Source organism: Leptopilina heterotoma, unplaced genomic scaffold, assembly GCF_015476425.1.
Source record: "Leptopilina heterotoma isolate Lh14 unplaced genomic scaffold, ASM1547642v1 Lhet_169, whole genome shotgun sequence".
Taxonomy (NCBI): Eukaryota; Metazoa; Arthropoda; class Insecta; order Hymenoptera; family Figitidae; genus Leptopilina; species Leptopilina heterotoma.
The window spans coordinates 1,596,913-1,617,952 of record NW_025110885.1 but is presented as its reverse complement, the minus strand read 5'-3'; the positions used below and the strand labels follow the sequence as shown (position 1 = coordinate 1,617,952).

The 21,040-nt window shown below is 24.5% G+C and overlaps 1 protein-coding gene across 5 annotated transcripts in view; it reads left to right on the top strand.

Annotated features, from left to right (window-relative positions):
• Positions 1 to 10,516: 10,516 nt before the first annotated feature.
• The window catches only part of LOC122499530 (cell adhesion molecule 1-like), a 76,490-nt gene continuing 65,966 nt past the window's right edge, over positions 10,517 to 21,040 (top strand). Inside the window, exons 1-3 of one of the 5 annotated variants that reach the window (XM_043607941.1) lie at positions 11,319 to 11,727; positions 13,032 to 13,071; positions 17,921 to 18,178. In XM_043607941.1, coding sequence (XP_043463876.1) covers positions 18,133 to 18,178 — 46 coding nt within the window. In that variant the 5' untranslated portion in view covers positions 11,319 to 11,727; positions 13,032 to 13,071; positions 17,921 to 18,132. Of the gene's footprint in view, positions 10,987 to 11,318; positions 11,728 to 13,031; positions 13,072 to 17,893; positions 18,179 to 21,040 lie in introns of those variants that run through there. The other 4 variants (XM_043607940.1, XM_043607942.1, XM_043607943.1 and 1 more) reach the window with 4 other exon arrangements.

The following is a 21,040-nucleotide window of genomic DNA, read 5'->3' as shown; positions in this document are numbered from 1 at the left end:
GAAACATAATTTATAGTCAGACGTATACAATTTTAAGTAGAAGAAGTGAATATACTGTCAGACAAAAATATTATTTTTCAGTAGAAAAGTATTTAAAGTCGGACAAATCGTATTTATAAGTAGAAAAAACATTCGTAGCCAGACAAATACTAATTTTCAGTAGAACAAATTTTTACGGTCATAAAAACCTTTTTTTTTATTAGAGAAATATTTAAAATCAGCCAAACCGCATTTTCAAGTAGAAAAATCATTTTTAGTTGGCCTGATACAAATTTTAAGTAGAAAAAAATTTGTTTGGTCAGGGAAACCATATTTTTCAGTAGAGAAACATTTTAATTTCAGCTAAGTCACACTCTTAAGTAGAAAAAATTATTTGTTGTTAAATGACACTTTTAAGAAGTAGAAAAAGCATTTATAGTCAGGAAAATACAAATTTTAAGTAAAAAAATCATTTTTAGTTAGCCAGATACAAATTTTAAGTAGAAAAAAATTTGTTCGGTCAGGCAAACCATATTTTTCAGTAGAGAAACATTTTAATTTCAGCTAAATCACACTCTTAAGAAGAAAAAATTATTTGTTGTTAAATGACACTTTCAAGAAGTAGAAAAAGCATTTATTGTCAGACAAATACAAATTTTAAGTAGAACAAGTGTATGTGGTCAGACAAACCACATATTTTAGAACACTCAAAATTTGAATAAGTAAAAATTTTGCTGATTTCAATTCAGTGGTCGAATTTTTCTTATGAATCAGTGGAATTTCACTCGCAATATCAATGGTTTTTACTGATTCTGAGTGAAATCCTATTAATGAATTAAAGAAAACTCGTCTACTGAATTGACATCAGTGACATTTTTACTGATTCAGATTTAGAGTGTAGAGAATTATTAAATGTCAGCTAAATTATATTTTCAAGTAGTAAAATCATTTTTAGTCAGCCAGATACATATTTTAAGTAGAACAACTGTGTTAGGCCAGACAAACCACTTTTTTTAGTATATAAGTATATTAAAACTATCCAAATCACATTTTCAAGTAGTAAAATCGTTTTTAGCCAGCCAGACACATATTTTTTTTATAGTAGAAAAAATGTGTTCGGTCAGGTAAACCTCATTTTTTGGAAGAGCATCATTTTAATATCTACCAAATCACACTCTTAAGTAGAAAAAATATTATTTTTTGTTACTTAGAGAAAACCTTTAAGAAGTAAAAAAAGCATTTATAGTCAGACAAGTAAAAATTTCAAGTCAAATAATTGCGTGAATTTTCGGAAGAATAAAATTAGCTACTAAAAAAAAATACTAAAAAATATGTATATTAAAAAAATTTTAATTTCTAAGTAGAAGAAAGCAGTTCGTCAAAAATACTTCGGATTAAAAAAAATATTTACAGAAAGACATTAAAAATTTCTTGAGTTTAAAAAACAGATCTAATTAAAGCCAAAGAATAGTAAATTGTCGTTTTTAATTTTTCCATCAAAAGCAAAAGTTTAAATTAGAATAGTCAAGCTATTGTCATAGATAGCAGAAAGCGTTCTTTGCACCTTGGAAGATTCTCATTTTACATTAAACTACAACAAAAGCATCGAAGAAATAAAAAAAAAAATTAAATCGATATTTAATCAACTAACTATTGTTATACTGGAAGCAAATACAATAAAAGCACATACACACATATGTTTATAAAATTTCAATCTATTTTAACGTCAATTACAATTTTTTCCCATCACCACGCTATTTAGTATTTTATATTCACAAATATAAACACTTACCAAAGTGAAAATCGCTGTTTAAGTGTAAAAAATTTAAATGTCGTGTTGAATCAATTTTTCACGAGTTTTTTCTTCCATTTTGTATTATTTTGATGAAAAAATAAACAAAAAAAAGAGAAGAGAAGAGAAGAAAGAAGAGAGTATTCCATTGAAAGTTAAAAATAAAACTTTAACATTGAAAACCAATATCGATTTCTTCCACCCTAGGAAGAGAACCGTAAGTGCTTCGATTAGCGAATGTCCGATCGGACCTATTAATCTTCAATCTGCCTGACAGTATGGCGTGAATTATGCAGCGCCCAGCCAGACGCATTGATTTCCTAAGCGAGACGTGGAAATATTATTCGAATAACTCAAAGTAATGAGTAACCATCCACCTCTGAGGATGACGCCAACGCGAAATGGGTGCACTTTAATTTGCTTTTTATCTTAATGTTCAAAATCACGTGAAAGAAGAAGAACGAAAGGAATGAACGAAGAGCAGGAAAATTGCAAAAAAAGAAAGAGAGAGAGAGAGAGAGAGAAAGTGAAAAAAAGGCAACTAGAAAAAGAGGGATTGCACACCGACCTTCTTAATCGGGTCTCGAGGAATTCACAGTCTTAGGAATCTCCTATGATGCGTTTCTTCTGCAATGGAGATTGTGATTTAAGAGATTCCATTTTTTTTTTCGTTTTTAGCAATTTTGCTCTGAAACTCCATTTCAGATTTCATCCAGTATACATTTAAAATAAAATGCTTTTCAAATATCATGTTTTATCACTAGTTTCCTTTTTTTTATAGATATATGGTAATTTGTTTTAAAAATTATTCAAATCAGAAAAGGTGCCGTTTAACTTTTTATCAATTCAAATATTTATTTCTGTAGTTTATTTAATTATTTATTTATTCAGTATTTAATTTAAGTACTAGAAAAAATTCGCGTGCTTACGCATGCGGCTGACTTCTCCCTCACTTTTTTTAAATAAAATTAGTAATTTTGAAAATAATAAAACGTACATGGGGAATTCAGAGAAAAGTCAGGAATTTTTATTAAAAGTAGTGAAAAAAATTTAATTTTTAGAATTCATGAGAAAATTCTGAATTTTTGAGTCTTTTTTGTTTAACTCATAAACTATAGAATTACCACGAATTTTAATACAAAACCTTCAATTTTTAATTATTATTATTAATTTTTTGAGAACTTCCCGAGAGTAAAAAAAAAGTGAGAAACAAAAATTCATGGTGTGACACCCGAGAAATTCCCGGGAATTTTGCGGAAGTGACTCAGGGGAATTTCTTGTTCTCATTCCAGGGAACTTTTTCACTTGAGATAATTATTCATTTATATAATTTATCTAACTATTTACATATTTAATTCAATTATTTATTTAATTCTTTACTCGAATAAATAATTAATAAACGAAATGACCACTTCGTATATTTATAATAATATACTTATTCAATTTATATATTTATCCTTTTCATTCAATTACAACTTGTTTCCATTCATGTATTTATTATTTATAACGATATATTCTATTCTTAATTTTGCTTATTGAGGTGTAAAATTTTCAGCGATTGACTTTAATTGAACCACTTTAAACTACTAAATCTTCCAGTAATACCTACTAAAATAAACAAAAAAATTGTCCTCAAGAGAATAATTGTTCCTTAATTAAATTTTAAATTATTAAATATACACAATAAAATTACACAAGCTACGCCCCTGTCTATGCATTTATACCGCGCATGATCGAGAGCTACGCTCTACCACTCTTGCTCAGTACAATCTTGTTATCCAACTCGTTCACATCGATCTCCAATAAATTGTCTAATTCGCAATCCCGTAGTATTTCAATATCGACCTTAACCTCTGAATCCAACATAAATTTGTTAAATTATTAAAAATTCTATTTTTACCGAAATTTCATATTTCGAAGTAGAAACAATTTTCCTTGTCAGATGAAATTAATTTTTAATGAAAATTGATTAAAATCTGAAAAGTTTTGATTTTTGAGTAGAAAAAACAGTCGGTGTTATTTAAATAAATTTTTAAATAGAAGAACAATATGAAGAGTCCATGAAATAAAATTTTTCAATTGTAAAAATATATGTAGTCAGAAAAATCAAATTTCCGATCTAATATTCATTAGAAAAAAAAACATTTCTTGATAGTCGACAAAAATGTTAATTAGAAAAAATACAGAGTGACAATCGAATAAATTTTATAAACAGTAAAAATAAATATGCATAGAAAAATTAAAATTTTAAGTAGAAAAAGAATTTATTGACAGACAAATTGAATGTCCCAAGAGGAAAATAAACATTTAGATAGAAAAAATATAGAGAGTCAACAAAATATAATATTTAGTTACGCCTATATTTAGTAGTGAAAATTAATATAGTCAGACAAATGAAAATTTTAAGTAGAAAAAGCATCTAATGTCAGCCAAAAAGAATTTCTAATTATCAAGAATATTTCTATTTAACAAATTAATTATCTAAACAAAGAAAAATTTCATAGTCAGAAGAAATTATTTCATAAAATAGTGAAAATTCATTATAGTCATACAATTTTAATTTTTTGATAAAAAAAACATTTTTTGATGGTCAAAAAAAATTTCTAAACAGAAAAAATAATGGAGAATCATTAAAAGGGAAATTGATTTCTAAGTAGTAAAAATAAATATATAGTCAGGTAAATTAAAACTATTTGTATCCAATCGAAACTAATTTTTAAGTAGAAAATTTTAATTTTTTAAGTAGTTACATTTTATTGTAGCCTGACAGTTCTAATTGTCGGTTCGAAAAAATATTTGTAGTTGTAGTTGTCTTTCTAAGGAACAAAAATATTTATGGTAAAGAATTCCTTTTTCTAAATTAACAAAATTCTTTACCGTCAATAGAAAATTATTTTTAAGTAGTAAAAATTGTTTGTAGTCAGCCCAATCAAAATTTAAATTAGTAAAACTATTTACCACCAGACAAATTGAATTTCTAATCAGCAAAAATGTTTATAATAAAAAATTGTTGTTTCTAAATAAACAAATCTTTTTACGATAAAAAAAATGTTTTTTAAGTAGTAAAACCTGTGTATCGTCAGACCAATCAACATTCAAAGTAGTACAACTATTTACTGTCAGACAAATTGAATTTCTAAGCAGCAAAAATATTTATAATTAACTCCTGTTTCTAAATTAATAAAATTCTTTACAGTCAAAATAAAATTATTTTTAAGTAGTAAAACCTGTTTATAGCCAGACCAATCAATATTTAAAGTAGTAAAACTATTTACCGTCAGACAAATTGTATTTCTAATCAGCAAAAATGTTTATAATAAAAATTCCTGTTTCTAAATTAACAAAATTCTTTAAAGTCAATAGAAAATGATTTTTAAGTAGTAAAAATTGTTTATAGTCAGCCAAATCAAATTTCTAAACGGAAAAAATATATTAAGAATGAGGAAAAAAATGTATTTAAAAAAACAGATTTTGGTCACCTCAGTTAAATGTTCACGTGGAAAGATTGTATACAGTTAGTGGAAGCAATTGTTCCAAGTAGACAAAATTTTTACTGTCAGACAAATTAAATCCTGATGTAAAAAAATAAAAACTACAAAAAGACATTCGCGGCTAAATTTTCCTACAATAGATTTTAATCTAATTTCGTTAATATTGGAAAAAATTTGATACAATTTTTACCTCTCACAGAAGATCAAAAAAAAAAAAAAAAAAAAAAATTGAAGACAACGTTCAATTTAATATGAAATTGCTTTTGTTGAAAGTTCGTTAATATTTCGAGCAGAATCATATCGTCGAAAGTGCTTGCGTTATACGAGAGTTGACTCTCGAAGGTACCACGTTGACGCTTCTCCATCTCCGATCAATTTGTCCTAGAGACGCGAGAAACGTCCTCATTCAGTTGGTTTCAGAATACAAGTCTCATGGGTAAAAAGGGCACCGTCAGAATCTCAAAGAGTTGGTCGCGTACAGTTCTACTTTCTTGTCAGCTTTATACCCATCGTCGCTCAACTTTCTTCAGAGGGACACGTCCTTTCATTCCCCGTCTTCTCTCACCCTTTCTCAGTGCTTCGTGCTTCGTGTTTCTCATTTCTCATCAAGGCCTATGTCTCTCGCGACGAGTGCACTAGACAAAGAAATGTCCCGTGCGCAATGCAAATGGAAAATTTGATTCACTACGAATGAACACTTTACTTTTAGAAAAAAAAGACAAAAAATAAAAAAAAGAAAAAAAAAGGAGAGAAGACAAAAATGGACTACAAATAAAGAGACGAAACAAAAGAACTTCTTTCACTTTGATTAACTTCATGCAATTACATGTTTAATGTATATAACCACATTTCTTAGTTTCAAACATTTTTCAGTAGAATAAAACGCTTGAAATTTTTCTCAAAAATTATTTTCTTTTTTATTTTTCTTCGTTTATTTACTGAATTAATAAATTTTTTTAAAAAGCGTTAAATGATTAAAAATTTATTTAGATTTTCATTCTGACTTTCTGGTTCATTCTTTTAATGAAGTAGAAAAGTTAGAATAAAATTTATAGTCAGACAATTTAAAGAATTTTTACTGTAAAAAGTACGGTTAGACAAATAACACTTTAAAGTTAATACAAATTTTTACAGTTTATTTGAAACAAATTTTTAATTAAAAAAATTATCTATAGTCATGTAAATATTTTTTACAGTTGAAATATAATTTACAACGACAACTTTTTTCAGTGGAAAAATTTTTTTCTGTCAGATAAATAAAACTTGTTTGATTAAAAAAGTATAAGAAATTTTTAAGTAGTAAAATTATTTTTAGTAAGGCAAATGAGATTTATTAAGTAGAAAAGAAATTTATACATTTATATAGTCAGACAACAACATTTTCCAGTAGAGAAATTATATATGGTCAGACAAATAATACTTTGTTTAATGAACATTTTTACTGTCAGCTGTAACAAGTTTCTAAGTGAAAAAATCGTCTTTAGTCAAGCAAATAATTTTCAATAAGTAGAAAAAGATTTTTTAGTCAGACAACAATAATTTTCAGTAAGAAAATCGTTTACTATCTGACAAATAAGATTTTTAAATTTTAAAAAATGTCGGCTTCAACAAATTTTTAGTAGAAAAATCATATTATATCAGGTAAATAAAAATTCTATTAAGTAGAAAATAAATTTATAGTCAGACAACAATTTTACAGTAAAACTTCGATTACAGTCAGCTGTCATAAATTTTTAAGTGGAAAAATCATATATAGTCAGACTAAAATTGTTTTTTAAGTACAAAAAAAATTATAGGCGAACAAAAAATATGTACAAAGTCCTAAAATAACATTTTCGTGTTACAAATGTTTTTAACAATTAATAACAAATTTAAAAGTAGAAAATTCATTCATAGTCAGAAAAATAAAAAGTTCAAATAAGTAAAAAAAATGTATAGTCAGAAAAATAAAAATTTACAGTAAGGGAATTTTTTGCAGTAAGCCAAGTAACACTTTTTAATTAAAAAAATATTAACATTCATTTTAAACAAATTGCTAAGTAGAAATAATAAACAATAATTTCTAAGTAGAAAAATCATTTATATCCAGTCATGAAATCTTGTATTCAGTAGTAAATGAATTTATAGTCAGATATAAAGAATATTGCAACTAAAGGAACAAAAAATAATTTCAAAGTAGAAAAATCATTCGTAGCCAGACAAATTAAAATTATTATTTAATCCTTGTGTACTTTTCCTTTTTTTTAATGTCAGAATTTTAATTATTCACACATAAAGTTTATTATAGAGTCTTTTTATAATTTGGTTCATTTGGCTTTAGCTCTCAATGTTCAAAGAAGTGACGAATTAAAATATAAATTGAAAAAAGGTCTATTATATAGATGTAGAGTTTTAAATTCAACAATATAGTTGAAGTCGTCAGTAAATGTTTTACATAATTGATTAAAGACTGGGTACCAAGCTAGGCGGTTTTAGCACAGTTAAATACAGAGTTAGTTTTAAAAATAAATTAGTAGTTTCCATTCCATTCGCTTAGTTAAATGTAACTACCGCGCAACCAACATATGGGAGTGCAAGCGCATACTTTATTAATCATATAATAGAATTGTAAAAAATGTAGAGATAAACCACATTAAAAGTGTAGTAAATTTTTTATATAATACATTTTCATTTTCCCTTTGATTTAAATATCTAAAAATGTTTAAAATGTCAACAAAAAATAATTAAACATTAATCGGATTTGAGGTTTATCTGAAATCAATTTTTCAGATGACAAATTTTCTTCTTAACGTTTGAAAAAATCTTCCTACAGGGAATATTGATCACAAAATAAAAATAGTAGTTGTTTAAATAAATAATGATCACTCTGTACAATGAAATTAAAAATTAAAAATAACTAAAACGTTTTTAATTAAAATAAATACTATAACTTTATTAGACAGATATATTTTAAATTTTCAAGTTGCTTTTCAGCAAAAAAAGATAATTTAATCATACGAGAATATTTTTTACCTCTTGAAAATATAAGGTTTTTTTTATTAGAGAATATTTTTTTTGATAATATAATTATTAAAATACAAAAAGTGTGCTAAAAAATAATTGAGATATTAAATTAGAAATTAATTCACTCTTTCAATTAAAGATTCTCTTCAATGGTAAGTGGATCTTATGCAAATTTCATCATTTTTTAAAATTTAATAAGATAAATTATTGCGTTAAAAGAAATTTGAATTAGAAGAAATTTCTCCTTAGCTAAAGAGATTTTTATTTTTTTTTATTAAAAATTTAAATTTTTAAATTATATATTTTAATAAAGAATTTTAATGTGAATGTATTTTAAAAATAAAAATTTTTAATGGAAAGAAATATCAATCAGGGGCGAACTATATAAAAACCAAGTTTTGATCTTAAATTCTTTTAATCGACAGCAGTTCAATTTCTTAGTAAAAAAATCAGTTGTACTTTGTATTATGTCAAATCATTTTTATTAAGTAGAAAATAAAATTATATTCAGACAGCAACATTTTTCAGTAGGGAAATCGTTAACTATATGATGAATAAGATTTTTAAGTCGACTTAAAAAAATGTCAATTTTAACAAAAGTTAAAAGTTTTGAAGTAGAAAAATCATATAATGTCAGAAAAATAAAATTTCTATTAAGTGGAAAATAAATTTATAATCAGACAACAACTTTTTTTAAAAGGAGAAATTTTCATGGTCATAAAATAAGATTTTGTGGTTTGAAAAATGTTTACAGTAAACTGTTTTAAAATTTTAAGTAGTTACATCATGGTTAGTCAGAAAAATAAGTTTGATTAAGTAGAAAATTAATTTATATTTAAACAACAACATTTTTAGTAGAAGAAATATTCATGGCAAGTCAAATAAGACTTCGTTGTTTAAAAAATTATTTACAGTTAGCTGTTTCAAATTTCTAAGTAGTAAAACCATGCTTAGTCAGACAATTAAGTTTTATTCATTAGAAAAGTAAGTTATAGTCAATAAACAACATTTTTTAGTAGACAAATAACACTTTCAAGTAAATAAATGTTTACAGTCAGCTGTAACAAATTTCTAAGTAGAAAAATCTATTTTGGTCAGGCAATTAATTTTAATGTAGTAGAAAACGTATTTTTAGTCAGACAACAATATTCTTTAGTAGATAAATGTTCACTATCTAAAAAACAACATTTTATTTTAAAAAAATTGTCCACAGACGATTTTAAATGGTTTTTAAGTAGAAAAATCATATGATGTCAGAAAAATAAAATTTCTGTTAAGTAGAAAATTAAGTTATAGTCAGACAACAACATTTGTAGTAGAGGTATTGTTTGCAGTCAACCGAATAACACTTATTCAAGTAAAGAAATATTTATTATCATCTTCAACATTTCCTAAGTAGTAAAATCATCTTTAAACAGATAAATAAGATTAAATAAATAGAAAAGGAATTTTTAGTCAGACAAGAATATTTTCTAACAGGAAAAGTAATGCTAGGAAAATAAAATCATATTAAGTAGAAAAGAAATTTATAGTCAGACAAAGAGTTGTCAGTAGAATTAAAGTTTATGGTGAGACAAATAACACTTTTGAAGTTAATGAAAATTTTTATACCGTCAGCAGAAAAAGATTTCGAACTGAAAAAAATCGTCTATTGTCAGGCAAATAAGTTTTATTAAGTATAAGACGAATTCACAGTCAGACAGGAACATATTACAATAGAGAAACTGTGTTCCGTCAGATAGTTAACTCTTTAAAGTATAAATATTTTCACAGTCTGGTGTCTTAATTTTCTAAGTAGATAAATCGTCTTTAGTCAGACATAAAAAAGTTTTATCAAGTAGAAAAAGAATATGAGGAAAAAATTATTTTTTAATGTGCAAAAATTAAATTATTAGAGAATAAACCAAAGAAAATTGTCAAAATGTTAAAAAAAGCATATTCTAAAATTAATTAAAGAATTATATTCATTAAGATGGTGTACAGTATCCTTTGAATAATGTCAAGGAAGTTCATTTAAGCTTTGTAGTCTCCTAATGTGAAATAAATACATGTCTTTGTCTCAAGAACAAGAGAATTAATTCGCATCTAAATTAACTTCCTTCGCCTCCCACCATCTTCTATTTCTTCCTTCTTCCCTCCTCCTGCATTCAGTGAGTAATTTCGTGTATATAAATTTATGATAGCGCGCCGCTCGGGATCCCTGATAATTAAGTAAAGACTAAAACACAACGGAAATGAGGAAGAAAGGATGAAAGATCCTTTGACCCGTCAGGAATGTCGTTTCATCTCGTCGCGCCGGTATTACATTAACGATTGTACTATTACCGTTATCGTAACGGATAAAATGAGCCGTTATATCAATTTCAGTTTGCGAGTGAATGTGCGACGCTCTCACACTCCCCCGGAGACGTAACATTTTCAAGACTTGCGTTTACGCTTTTCTCACTCTCTCTCTCTCTCTCTCTTCTCTCTTTTTCTCTCTTTCTCTATGTTCGTATATTATTGCTATCCGGACGCTTGCGCGCCTCGCAGGTGCAATTGCGGTGTGCGTGCAGGTGCACCTGTCGTCGAAGGGTGCGCAAGCGTCCAGGTAATCGTACATAAAGCTTTGAGTCGACGAGCTTTCACAGTCGGCAAACGCCGCTCGCGTCGCGTGTTCTCCCATTGAGCCGCCAACCCCCATGGATGATACACGATCCTCTTAATAGTTCGATAACTCTTGTGAATTAAAAAGACGCGAGTGTTTCAACTTCTTAATCAATCATTTCTTTAATTAATTTATTCACCTACTAATTTATTTACTCATTCTTTCAATTATTTATTCATAACTTCACTTTCTTAACAAAAAAAGAAGAATTTTATTTCAAACTTTTCAACAAATAATACTCTGATTACTGTCAATTTATTTCAAATCAGAGTAATTAAAAAAAAAAAAAAATTACAATATCCAAACAATAAAAAAAAATTATCAAAAAAATAAAATTTTTGTTTTTACCGCGAAACAGTTCTTCAAAAAAAGGATACAATTAAAAAAAATTTTTTTTTTCAAAAAAAAAAGAATAAAATTCATTATTAAAAAATAGAAAAGTGAATATAAACTTAAAATTGCTTGAATGTAAAGAATGTCTTGTTTAAATTTACAAAAAAGTTTCGTCAACTCTCCACTCACTGTATCACGTGCGCGCGAAATAAAAAACCGTTTGGAAAGTTAGAATGTAAACAATTTTATTCAAATGTTCGTTTATTTGGAAAGTGTCGCTGAAACGTGTAATTTGAGATAGTGCCAGAAAGGAGAGGAGGGGGGGGAAGAGGACTTGACAAAAAAAAAGAGGGAAAAAATGGTGAAACGAGAGAAAAGTTCATTTTCATGCAAATCGATCAATCGACTTTTTAACGATTATTTTAAAAAATGCGACAAACTTTGATTAAAAAGCAAAAAAATAATAAATTCATCTCAACAAGGTGAGATTGCGAAAAACTTTACAAAACAATTGTTTTTTTTTTTTTTTTTTTTTTCATAGTTTATGGTGGTATTTTTCATTTGTAATAAAAATTTTTTCTATCGATATATACTTTTTTCGGGATGGTGAAAATCTACTTTAATAAATAAATTAAATCTACTTCTTAAAGAAAAAATAGAGAAAGTGAAAGAAGTAAAAATACAGGAAGTGAAAAATATAAAAGGTCAAGAGTAAAGGAAGTAAAAAATACAGAAAGTAAAAATATAGAAACTAAAAAATAGGGAGAAGTAAAAAATAGAGGAAGTAAAAACTAAAGGATGTAAAAAAACAGGAAGTAAAAAATACATAAAGTAAAAATACGGGATGTTAAAAAAACAGAAATTAGAAATACAGGAGGTAAAAAATACAGGATGTAAAAAATACAGAAAGTAGAAATACAGGAAGTAAAAAATAGAGAGAAGTAAAAAGTACAAGAAGTAAAAAATGTAGGATGTAAAAAATAAAGAAAGTTCAAAAATATAGGAGGTAAAAAATAAAAGATGTAAAAAACAAGAATCTAAAAAATACAGAAAGTAAACATAATAGGAAGTAAAGTTACAGGAGGTAAAAATATAAAAAGTAAAAAAAGGAAGTAAAATTAAAGATAGTAAATAATACAGGAAGTAAAAAAATAAATAATGTTAAAAAAATATAGGAAGTAAAAAATAAAACAAGTAAAAAATATTGAAAGTAAAATATAAAGTACGTAAAAAATTCGGATGTAAAAAATTAAAATATAAAAGGCAAAGGAAGTAAAAAATGAAGAAAGTAAAAACTATACAAAGTAAAATATAAAGTACGTAAAAAATTCGAATGTAAATAACGAAGGAAGTAAAAAAGTACAAAATATTGGAAGTAAAAAATATTTTAAAAAAACCAAGAAATAAAGAAATTAAAAAAAAAACAGAAAATAAAAATATTTTCCACGCAAAAAAATATTTACCCAAAAAACAATAATAATTTTTATCGGGAGAAACAGCAAGTTTGTAGAACAATTTTATTTCTTTACAAATAAACTCTCCGCGAATCGTTACAGAGTTATTTTTATATTTTGTAACTATTTATAAAGAAAATTAGGGGAATTAAAAAAAAAAATTCGTAGAATTCTATCGATTGAAAATAAGCCGATAAACAAATAATTATCTTGAACAAATTAGCGTCTCGAATGTACTAAAGGGGTACATGTTGAATGAGAATCGATTCACGTTGCCGTACACGTGTGGTGCGCACTTCAATTTAGACAAATAATCCTCTTTTGTTTCAAAGCACGTCAAACATCGATAATATTGTGTATAACTTTTGATAGGTATAGTATATAAAACAGGAACCACTGACATATGATGAAGAGATCAAATAGAAAATATATATACTCAACATTTTGCAGAATTGAAAGCAACTAATTAAATATGTGATTTATATATACATATTCCTAATTATTCGCTTTCAATAATAATAATAATAATAAATACAGATCACTTTTCTCCTCTATACGAAAATTATAAACTACAATAATATTGTCTGATTTTCTTTTTTAAAAAAAGAGTAAAATAACTTTTTTTTTACATTACATAAAAGCATTATTACTGGGATTATTAAAATTGAATTTTTCGAGGTTTTAAAAGTAGAATAAAAATAAAATAAATATTATAAAAATATAGAAAAAATAAAATAATAAATAAAGTATAAAAAATAGTAAATTGAAGCAAATTGAATTGCAAAGTAGAAAAAGTGTAGTTGAGACGCATTATGAATTTTTGATATAATTTAATGAAAATGATTTTTACTGAACAAAGTTTTTTATCATGAGTTTAAAAACTTTCAAGCAGAAAAATAAGTTATTGGACGAGAAAAAAATTAAAAACTTTTTTTAAAAGAATGACGAAAATTACAAAAAAAAATAACATGGAACAAAAATTTCTCATTCAAATGAAATTAAAAATTGAAGTATAGAAAAAAAATAACAGAATAGAAAAATAAAAATGTTTTGTGTAAAAATTTTATTCAATCAAACACAAAAGATTTTTTAATTAAATTTACATTCTTACAAATTAGTTTCTACTAAAAATAATATTTTAGTTAAAACAAGAGTTTCTACTACTAATATTTGAGATAAAAAAGAAATTTTTACTTGACTCAAAATAGTCTTATGTAACTTTTTCTCTAGTTAAAAAAACGAATAAAAAGGAACTTTATAAAAATTCTTAATAATAGGAAATTTATTTTTTTGTATTCTTTTATTTATTTAAAAAAACGAAATTAATAAAATTTCCAAGTAGAAGAAGTAATTATTTAGTCGGAAAAAATTTAATATACACAAATTTCTTGTAAGGTTTGAAATTCTGCGAGTCACTATTTTTAAGTAGAAAAAATGTGTGTAGTCAGACACAAACGTCTTTTCAGGTCAAAGAGAAATTTCATTCAGAAAATTCTTTTTTATTAGAAAATTCAATTAAAATTTCATAACTATAATCATAGGAATATTATAATATATTTAAAAAAATTAATTTCTCATTATTCTTGAATGTATAATTTAATTTTACGTTAGAATAAAATCTCAAAGTAGTAAAAAATATATTTAATCAGTTATAAATCTTAATGGACAAAAATTTAATAAGACAGTAATTTAATTTAAATTTTATTTTTTAATCGGACAATAATTTCATTGCATTGAATCGTTTTCAGAAATATTCAAAGAAAAGTGGAAATAAATTAAAATTAAAGTTCTAATTCTAATTCTAATTTAAATTTTGATTAAAATTAAAATGAAAGTTATAACAATAATTAAACCTAATTAACAATTTTATTTCTCTACGCAAGCAATTGTCATTGTAAGACTGTATACTATTGAAATAAATAAAATTATAAATTCAGTTATATTAATTAATAATTAAAAATTAAAAATTAATTTATTAATTCTAAATAATGTTGAACTTGTGATTGAAAAAAATGTAGTATTTATAAATTTTTTTAACGGAATTAATTTTAACAAATTACAAAACGAATTGGTACACTAATAAAATGTACAGAGCATTACATATTTACTTGTTGTAGTTTACTATTTGCTCCATTGGCTCTCGAGGGACAATTCCATTGTTTAATTAAGTGTCGCACAAGCGAAGAGGAAGGAAGCTTAATTCAACGATAATAATATCTAATACCGTGCGCTGATTAGGTGCTGCTTTTACAATAAATTACTTTTTTTTTATTATTTCCTCCCCTCGCCCAAAAAAAAAAAAATTATTTCCAAAATATACGACAAATTAATTATAAATTTCATTACTTTACATTAAATTAAAAGTCAATAGTTTCTTTATCAATTTAATTTTATTCCTATAAATTTCTATTTAATTTTCGATAATTTACTTTCATTAAACTATTAAACTTTTGAAAGTCAACTCATTACTAAATTTTCTTGTCTTTATTCTATATTATCTATTTTATTACTTGAATAATTTGAGAAAAGTTGCAGTATAAAAAGAGAGTTTAATTTATAAAGAGAAATGGAATGTCTACTTACAAGCTGACATGTTGTTAAATTGAAACCGTGAAAAGTTTGTTAAGAGAAAAAGTTATCAAGTATCGAGAAAATAGATGTGAAAGACGATCCCATCATACTGATACTCCTCTTAATTTCAATCGATACTTGTTTTGATGTCAGTTATAAATACTTAAAAGGAAAATTACATATTATTCATATTGTAATATTAATAAGAAAAATAAATCTGTTAATTAAATTTTTATTAAAAAAAAATGTCCCTTGTAAATTCTTATAAATTTTGATTTAAAATCCGATTGTTTTATTAAAAATAAAATACATTATCTACATATGAATGAATAAATAATTATCACATTAATATTCATCTTCTTGTGAATTTAAAATAAAATGAAAACTGACGAATAGGAATTTAATTTTTATTGTTAAAAGACATTTTTCAATAATTTCTATTTAATTTATTAATCATTAAAATGTAATAACAAGTTTAAAAATATTAATTTCCTTCTCTTTAAAAGACAATAATTATTAAATATTCTTTCCATTATCTTGATTGAATTATTGAAAGAATCGTTAATTAGTGTTTTATAATTAAAAAACATAAATTTGTCATCGATATATTTCTTCTTTTTTTTTAAACAGTAAAAATTCAAACCTCGATGGAAAATTTGTAAAAATATTGGTTTTGCTTTAGTTTCTCGCAAAGATAAACGAACAGATGACAAAAATCAAAGAAATTTTTAGTATTCAGTTTTTTCTTCTTCTTTTTGTCATTTGCTACGCATGGTTTAGGGACTTTAAAACGTCACATTTTATCGTGAATATTCATAAGGACATGCATATTTTTTCCTCTTGAATGTAAAAATCTGTTTCCTTAAAAGTCTTTTCCTTTCCATCGTTACTTTACATGATGTATGCACTACGCGGATCATGTTTAAATCAAAAGGATTTAACAATTTTCTCTTATAAATCTCTGTGAAGCTTAACAAGCATTTTCTGATTTATTAATCTCAAATATGAAATCAAATAGAATTAATTATACATAAATTCATGCGCCAAAAAGAAACAAACAAAAATTCTTTTCTTAGAATATTTTTTTATACCAATAGACATTTAATGTAACTGGATTTTTTTTATTAATTATTAAAAAAATGTTTTCTTATTCAAGAAGACAAGACAATTTCTTTTTTTCAAATATGATTTTTAACAAAAGAGAAGAAAAAAAAAAAGATTTAATAAAACTTTCTTTCACTGAGGGAAATTAAATTCTAACATTTTCTCTCTCATTTAACTAAAATGGAAAAATGTAGATATAAAGGATAGATGAACAGAATATTCTCTTTTCGAAAAGTTCCATTGAAATTATTAAGGAATTAATAAAATTTTCATTTCAGCCAATCATCTTTCATTTTTATATAGGTATACAGTGCGTATAGGCCAACTTTATAAAAAAGCACATAAGATACTAGGAATAATAATAATAATAATAATAAAAGATAATTAAGAAATTAACTATATCCCTTGACGATTGAAAAATAAAATTGATGGTGAATGAAAACAAAAGGAAAGAATAAGAAAGAAGGAAGGAAAAAAATAAAAATAAGAAAATGAAACAATAATCGTGCTAAGGATTGGAATGGCAAAGTTATAGCGTTCATAAAGGGCCGCATCTTAGCTTTTATACGATAGCAAGAAGGTAGTTAGATGACGACCACCTGGGGATTTGATAACATGAAAATCTTCCGGAATCGTCGACGCTAAATTGACAAGGAACTTAGCGATACAATCCTTTAAACACAAATGACGCTGTAATTTTCACAATTCAAATTAATTCAAATTTGCATAGAACTTAAATATTTTTTCTGGTAAATTCGAAAATTACCCCAGCGCGTAAATTAACATAAAGAATATAAAGTATCTTCTTTTTTTTTATTTTCATCATAAACGAGAAAAGATCATTTTGATTTTTTATTATAATTTAAATAACGTTTTAATATCATTAACAAATTATTCTTCTCTTATTTAATGAATAAAAATAAGGAATAAAATTTCTTCTTTATTTTGCTAATAAAAAACGAAAAAAGACTTTTTTTTATATTTTATTATAATATATAATTTGAATCACATTTTAATATATTAGTCAATTAATATTTTACGTTTATTATAAATCAATTTAAGTTTAAGAATTTCTGTAAATAAATTTGAAAATTGTAATAAATATTTTCCAAGATTACTGAAATATCCCGTCTATTATTTAAACATTTAAATATTCCAACTATTATTTGAAATACCTTTAAAAAATTCTATCATTTGAAATACCATTAAAATATTCTAATTATTATTTAAAATATCAACAAAATTCTAATCATTATTCAAAATCCTTTAAAATATTCTAATTATCATTTAAAATATAATTAAAATCATATTTAAAATTATTTAATTTAAAATTATAAATATGATTATGATTATGATTATGATTATGATTATGATTATGATTATGATTATGATTATGATTATGATTATGATTATGATTATGATTATGATTATGATTATGATTATGATTATGATTATGATTATGATTATGATTATGATTATGAATATGATTATAATTATAATTATAATACATTATAATCAGCCACTATATTTATACTGAAAATTAAAGTGCCGGAAATGAAAGAAGAAGAAGACAATTATGATTGATAATCATCAAAAAGAATGTGTATTAAATGTAAAATGAATTTTGAAGTGAAATTATTTCACTTTTTTATTATTATTAAATGGAATAAAAATTGTGACAGTTAGTGAACAATAAAAAAAACAGTGATAAAGCACGTTTGAGACTTATTCTTCTTATTTGGAAGTAAAGCTGTTGCAATGGATTTTGTCCTATTAGTATTGATGGCACTGTGGCAACAAGGAGGTGAGTTTATCGATATTATATATATTTTTTCTCCTCCTTTCTAAAATAAATAGCAATATTTTTGAAATACAATCCAACTGAAAGTAATTATCAATATCTAGAGCGATAGAAAAAAATTTAATATCATTTTTTTTATTTCTTATTGACTCAAAAAAAAAAAAAAAACTAAAAATATACTTCTTTGATGAATGAAATATAACAGTTTCTGTCAGTTAATCCAAAAAGAAAAATTTCCATTCACTGGGAATATGTTTTTAATAAATTTTTCCTTTATTAGAAATTAGAATATTAGGATTTTAATAATTAATAACAAATATAATTAAAAGAAATGTTTTTGTAACAAATTTTTGTTGGACATTTTTTTATGTTCTTTTTATGTTTCATTTTTTTTTTATTATTTTCTATTGTTTATTTAAATTTTATTTTTGCTAAGGTAAATTGATTAGTCTAAAATTAAAAAAGTTATAAGCATTTAAAAAAAATTTTGGTCAAGGTTGGACCTTATAGTCTGGGTTGGACCATGTCTTTTGAACTTTATAACTTTTTTTTGAAAAATAAATTTAGGCAAATCTTCGTGAATTAATTTGTCTGAAATTAAAAAAGTTAAAAACCTTAAAAAAAAATAAGTCAAGGTTAGACCTTATAAGTGGCGCTAGTGTTCTTATTTAAAAAATAGCGTGGTCCTACCTTGACTAACGTCCAACCCTGACTAGGTGTATATTATTAATTATTTATTAATTAAAACAATAATAATAATAACGAATGTAAAAAAATTGCAAACAGAAAAAACGTTATCCATTTTTCTTATAATCGAAAAGAGATATTTGAATTTTTTTGATGTTTTGCGGTCATTGTTCGAGTGTATCTAAAATAACTGTTTTTTTTTTTACTAATTACTCAAGCCAGTATAGAGTATAAAGTTATCAGAATTTTTGCCCGAAAAAAAATATAGAGGAGCTTTGCGAGTAAAGCGTAAAGCAAAATAGAGAGGATTTATTATGCCCTGACACTCAACCCCCCCTAAGGGTATAACAAAAGAGTGGTCTCCGAAGTGCAATGATATAAAATAAAGCGCACGTTGTGTTGTACTGAGGAAAAAAGCTACATAGACATTAAAATCACGTGCGCATAATAACGCGGCTCACTGAGTTACATGAAAACTTTCGCGCGATAATAGAAGTCAGTTTTATATAATACACATTAATGTATATCACGAATTTTCAATTTTACGTCACTCATTTAGTTCCTTTTCTTCTTTAAAAAAAAAAAAATAAAATAAATGAAGACGTTTCAGTGAAAATTTTATTGAATTTTATTAATAATCACGCATATATTAATGAAACTACCGACATACACACACACACGAAGATATAACTTTCATAATTTTATTATACTGCTTCCTATAAATCTCCCTAACTCTATTAATATACGCGTATTATACGGAAAACTTCCCCTATTTGGTTTAAAGAAAGTTGAGCTTTTATATAATGCGCTTTGATATATATAACGATGATAAAAGCAACATATTATCAGCCAATTGAAGATAAAACAGTCAGTTAAAGCAATACAAATAAAGAAAATAAAAATTATTCTATATTTATTGCTCTATAATTTATCTCTTTAATTCTTTATTTTATTTCTTGATTCTTCGATTCTATAAGAATATAGTTTTATCGTTATTATGTTTTATTGATGATAAATCCGATTTTGATAAAAGTAATAAATTACAAATTTTCTTTTTCCTAGCAAAGTATTTCATATTATTACTATTAATATTACTAATATAATAATGTAATATTGTTATTATATACTAATAGTTAACTAGCAACAATTCGCGCGCTTAAAAGAGCGCGGCTACCTTCTCACTGCCTTTTTTTTATATAAAATTAGCAATTTTAAAAAGAATAAAATTTAAAAATTTTCTAATTTAAATTTTTGTTGAAAACACTAAAAAAAATTAAATTTTGGAAAAATTACAAATAATTGCAAAAATTCAATAATTTCCAAAAAAAAAAATTCTTATAAAATTCAACTATGTTCAAAATTTAAAAAAAATTCTCGTAAAAATCCAATTATCTTTATGAATAACAAAATTCTTCTCCAAAGTTCAATTATTTTCATAAATATCAAAAAAATTCTTGTCCTAATTTTAATTATTTTCAAAAATAAAATGCATTTTTCTAATTTCAATGATTTTCAATATCTACTATTTTAATAAAATTTACCAAAAAGAATTAAATTATTTAAAAAAAATTTTTAATAAAATTGTATGCAAAAAATTTAATTATGTTCATATATAATAAAAATTTTAGTGGAATTCAAATATTATCATAAATAATAAAATTTTTTTTTAAGAATTTAATTATTTTCAGAAAAAATAATTTAAAATTCTAGAAAATAATAATTGAATTAAAATTATGAAAATAATTTTGATGAAGTTAGAGTAACAATATTCTTATAATATAAAATGATGATTTTATCTCTTGGCCATCTTTAATTAATAGAAAACATGAAGATATCGATTGCTCCGAGTCGAAGACTCGGAGTGATCGATTTCTTCATGTTTTATAACAAATACTTTTATAAGTTGTTTAATTTAAAAACGGTTAGAATTAAAAATTTTTTAATTATAGTTAATTAATTAATTAATTAATTTATTAATTAATATTATTAATAAATTTCCTTATAATACGTTAAAATCGTAAATATTTAAAAATAAATAATTAAATATAAACGGGCTTACAGAGGAAAAAACGCCTCTTCGAATTATTATTTTAATTACTTTTTTTTCTACTAAGAAGTTTTAATATTTTTTCCCCCTTAAAAATAATAGAGTGAGAGAGTGAAAAAACGTATTAATTA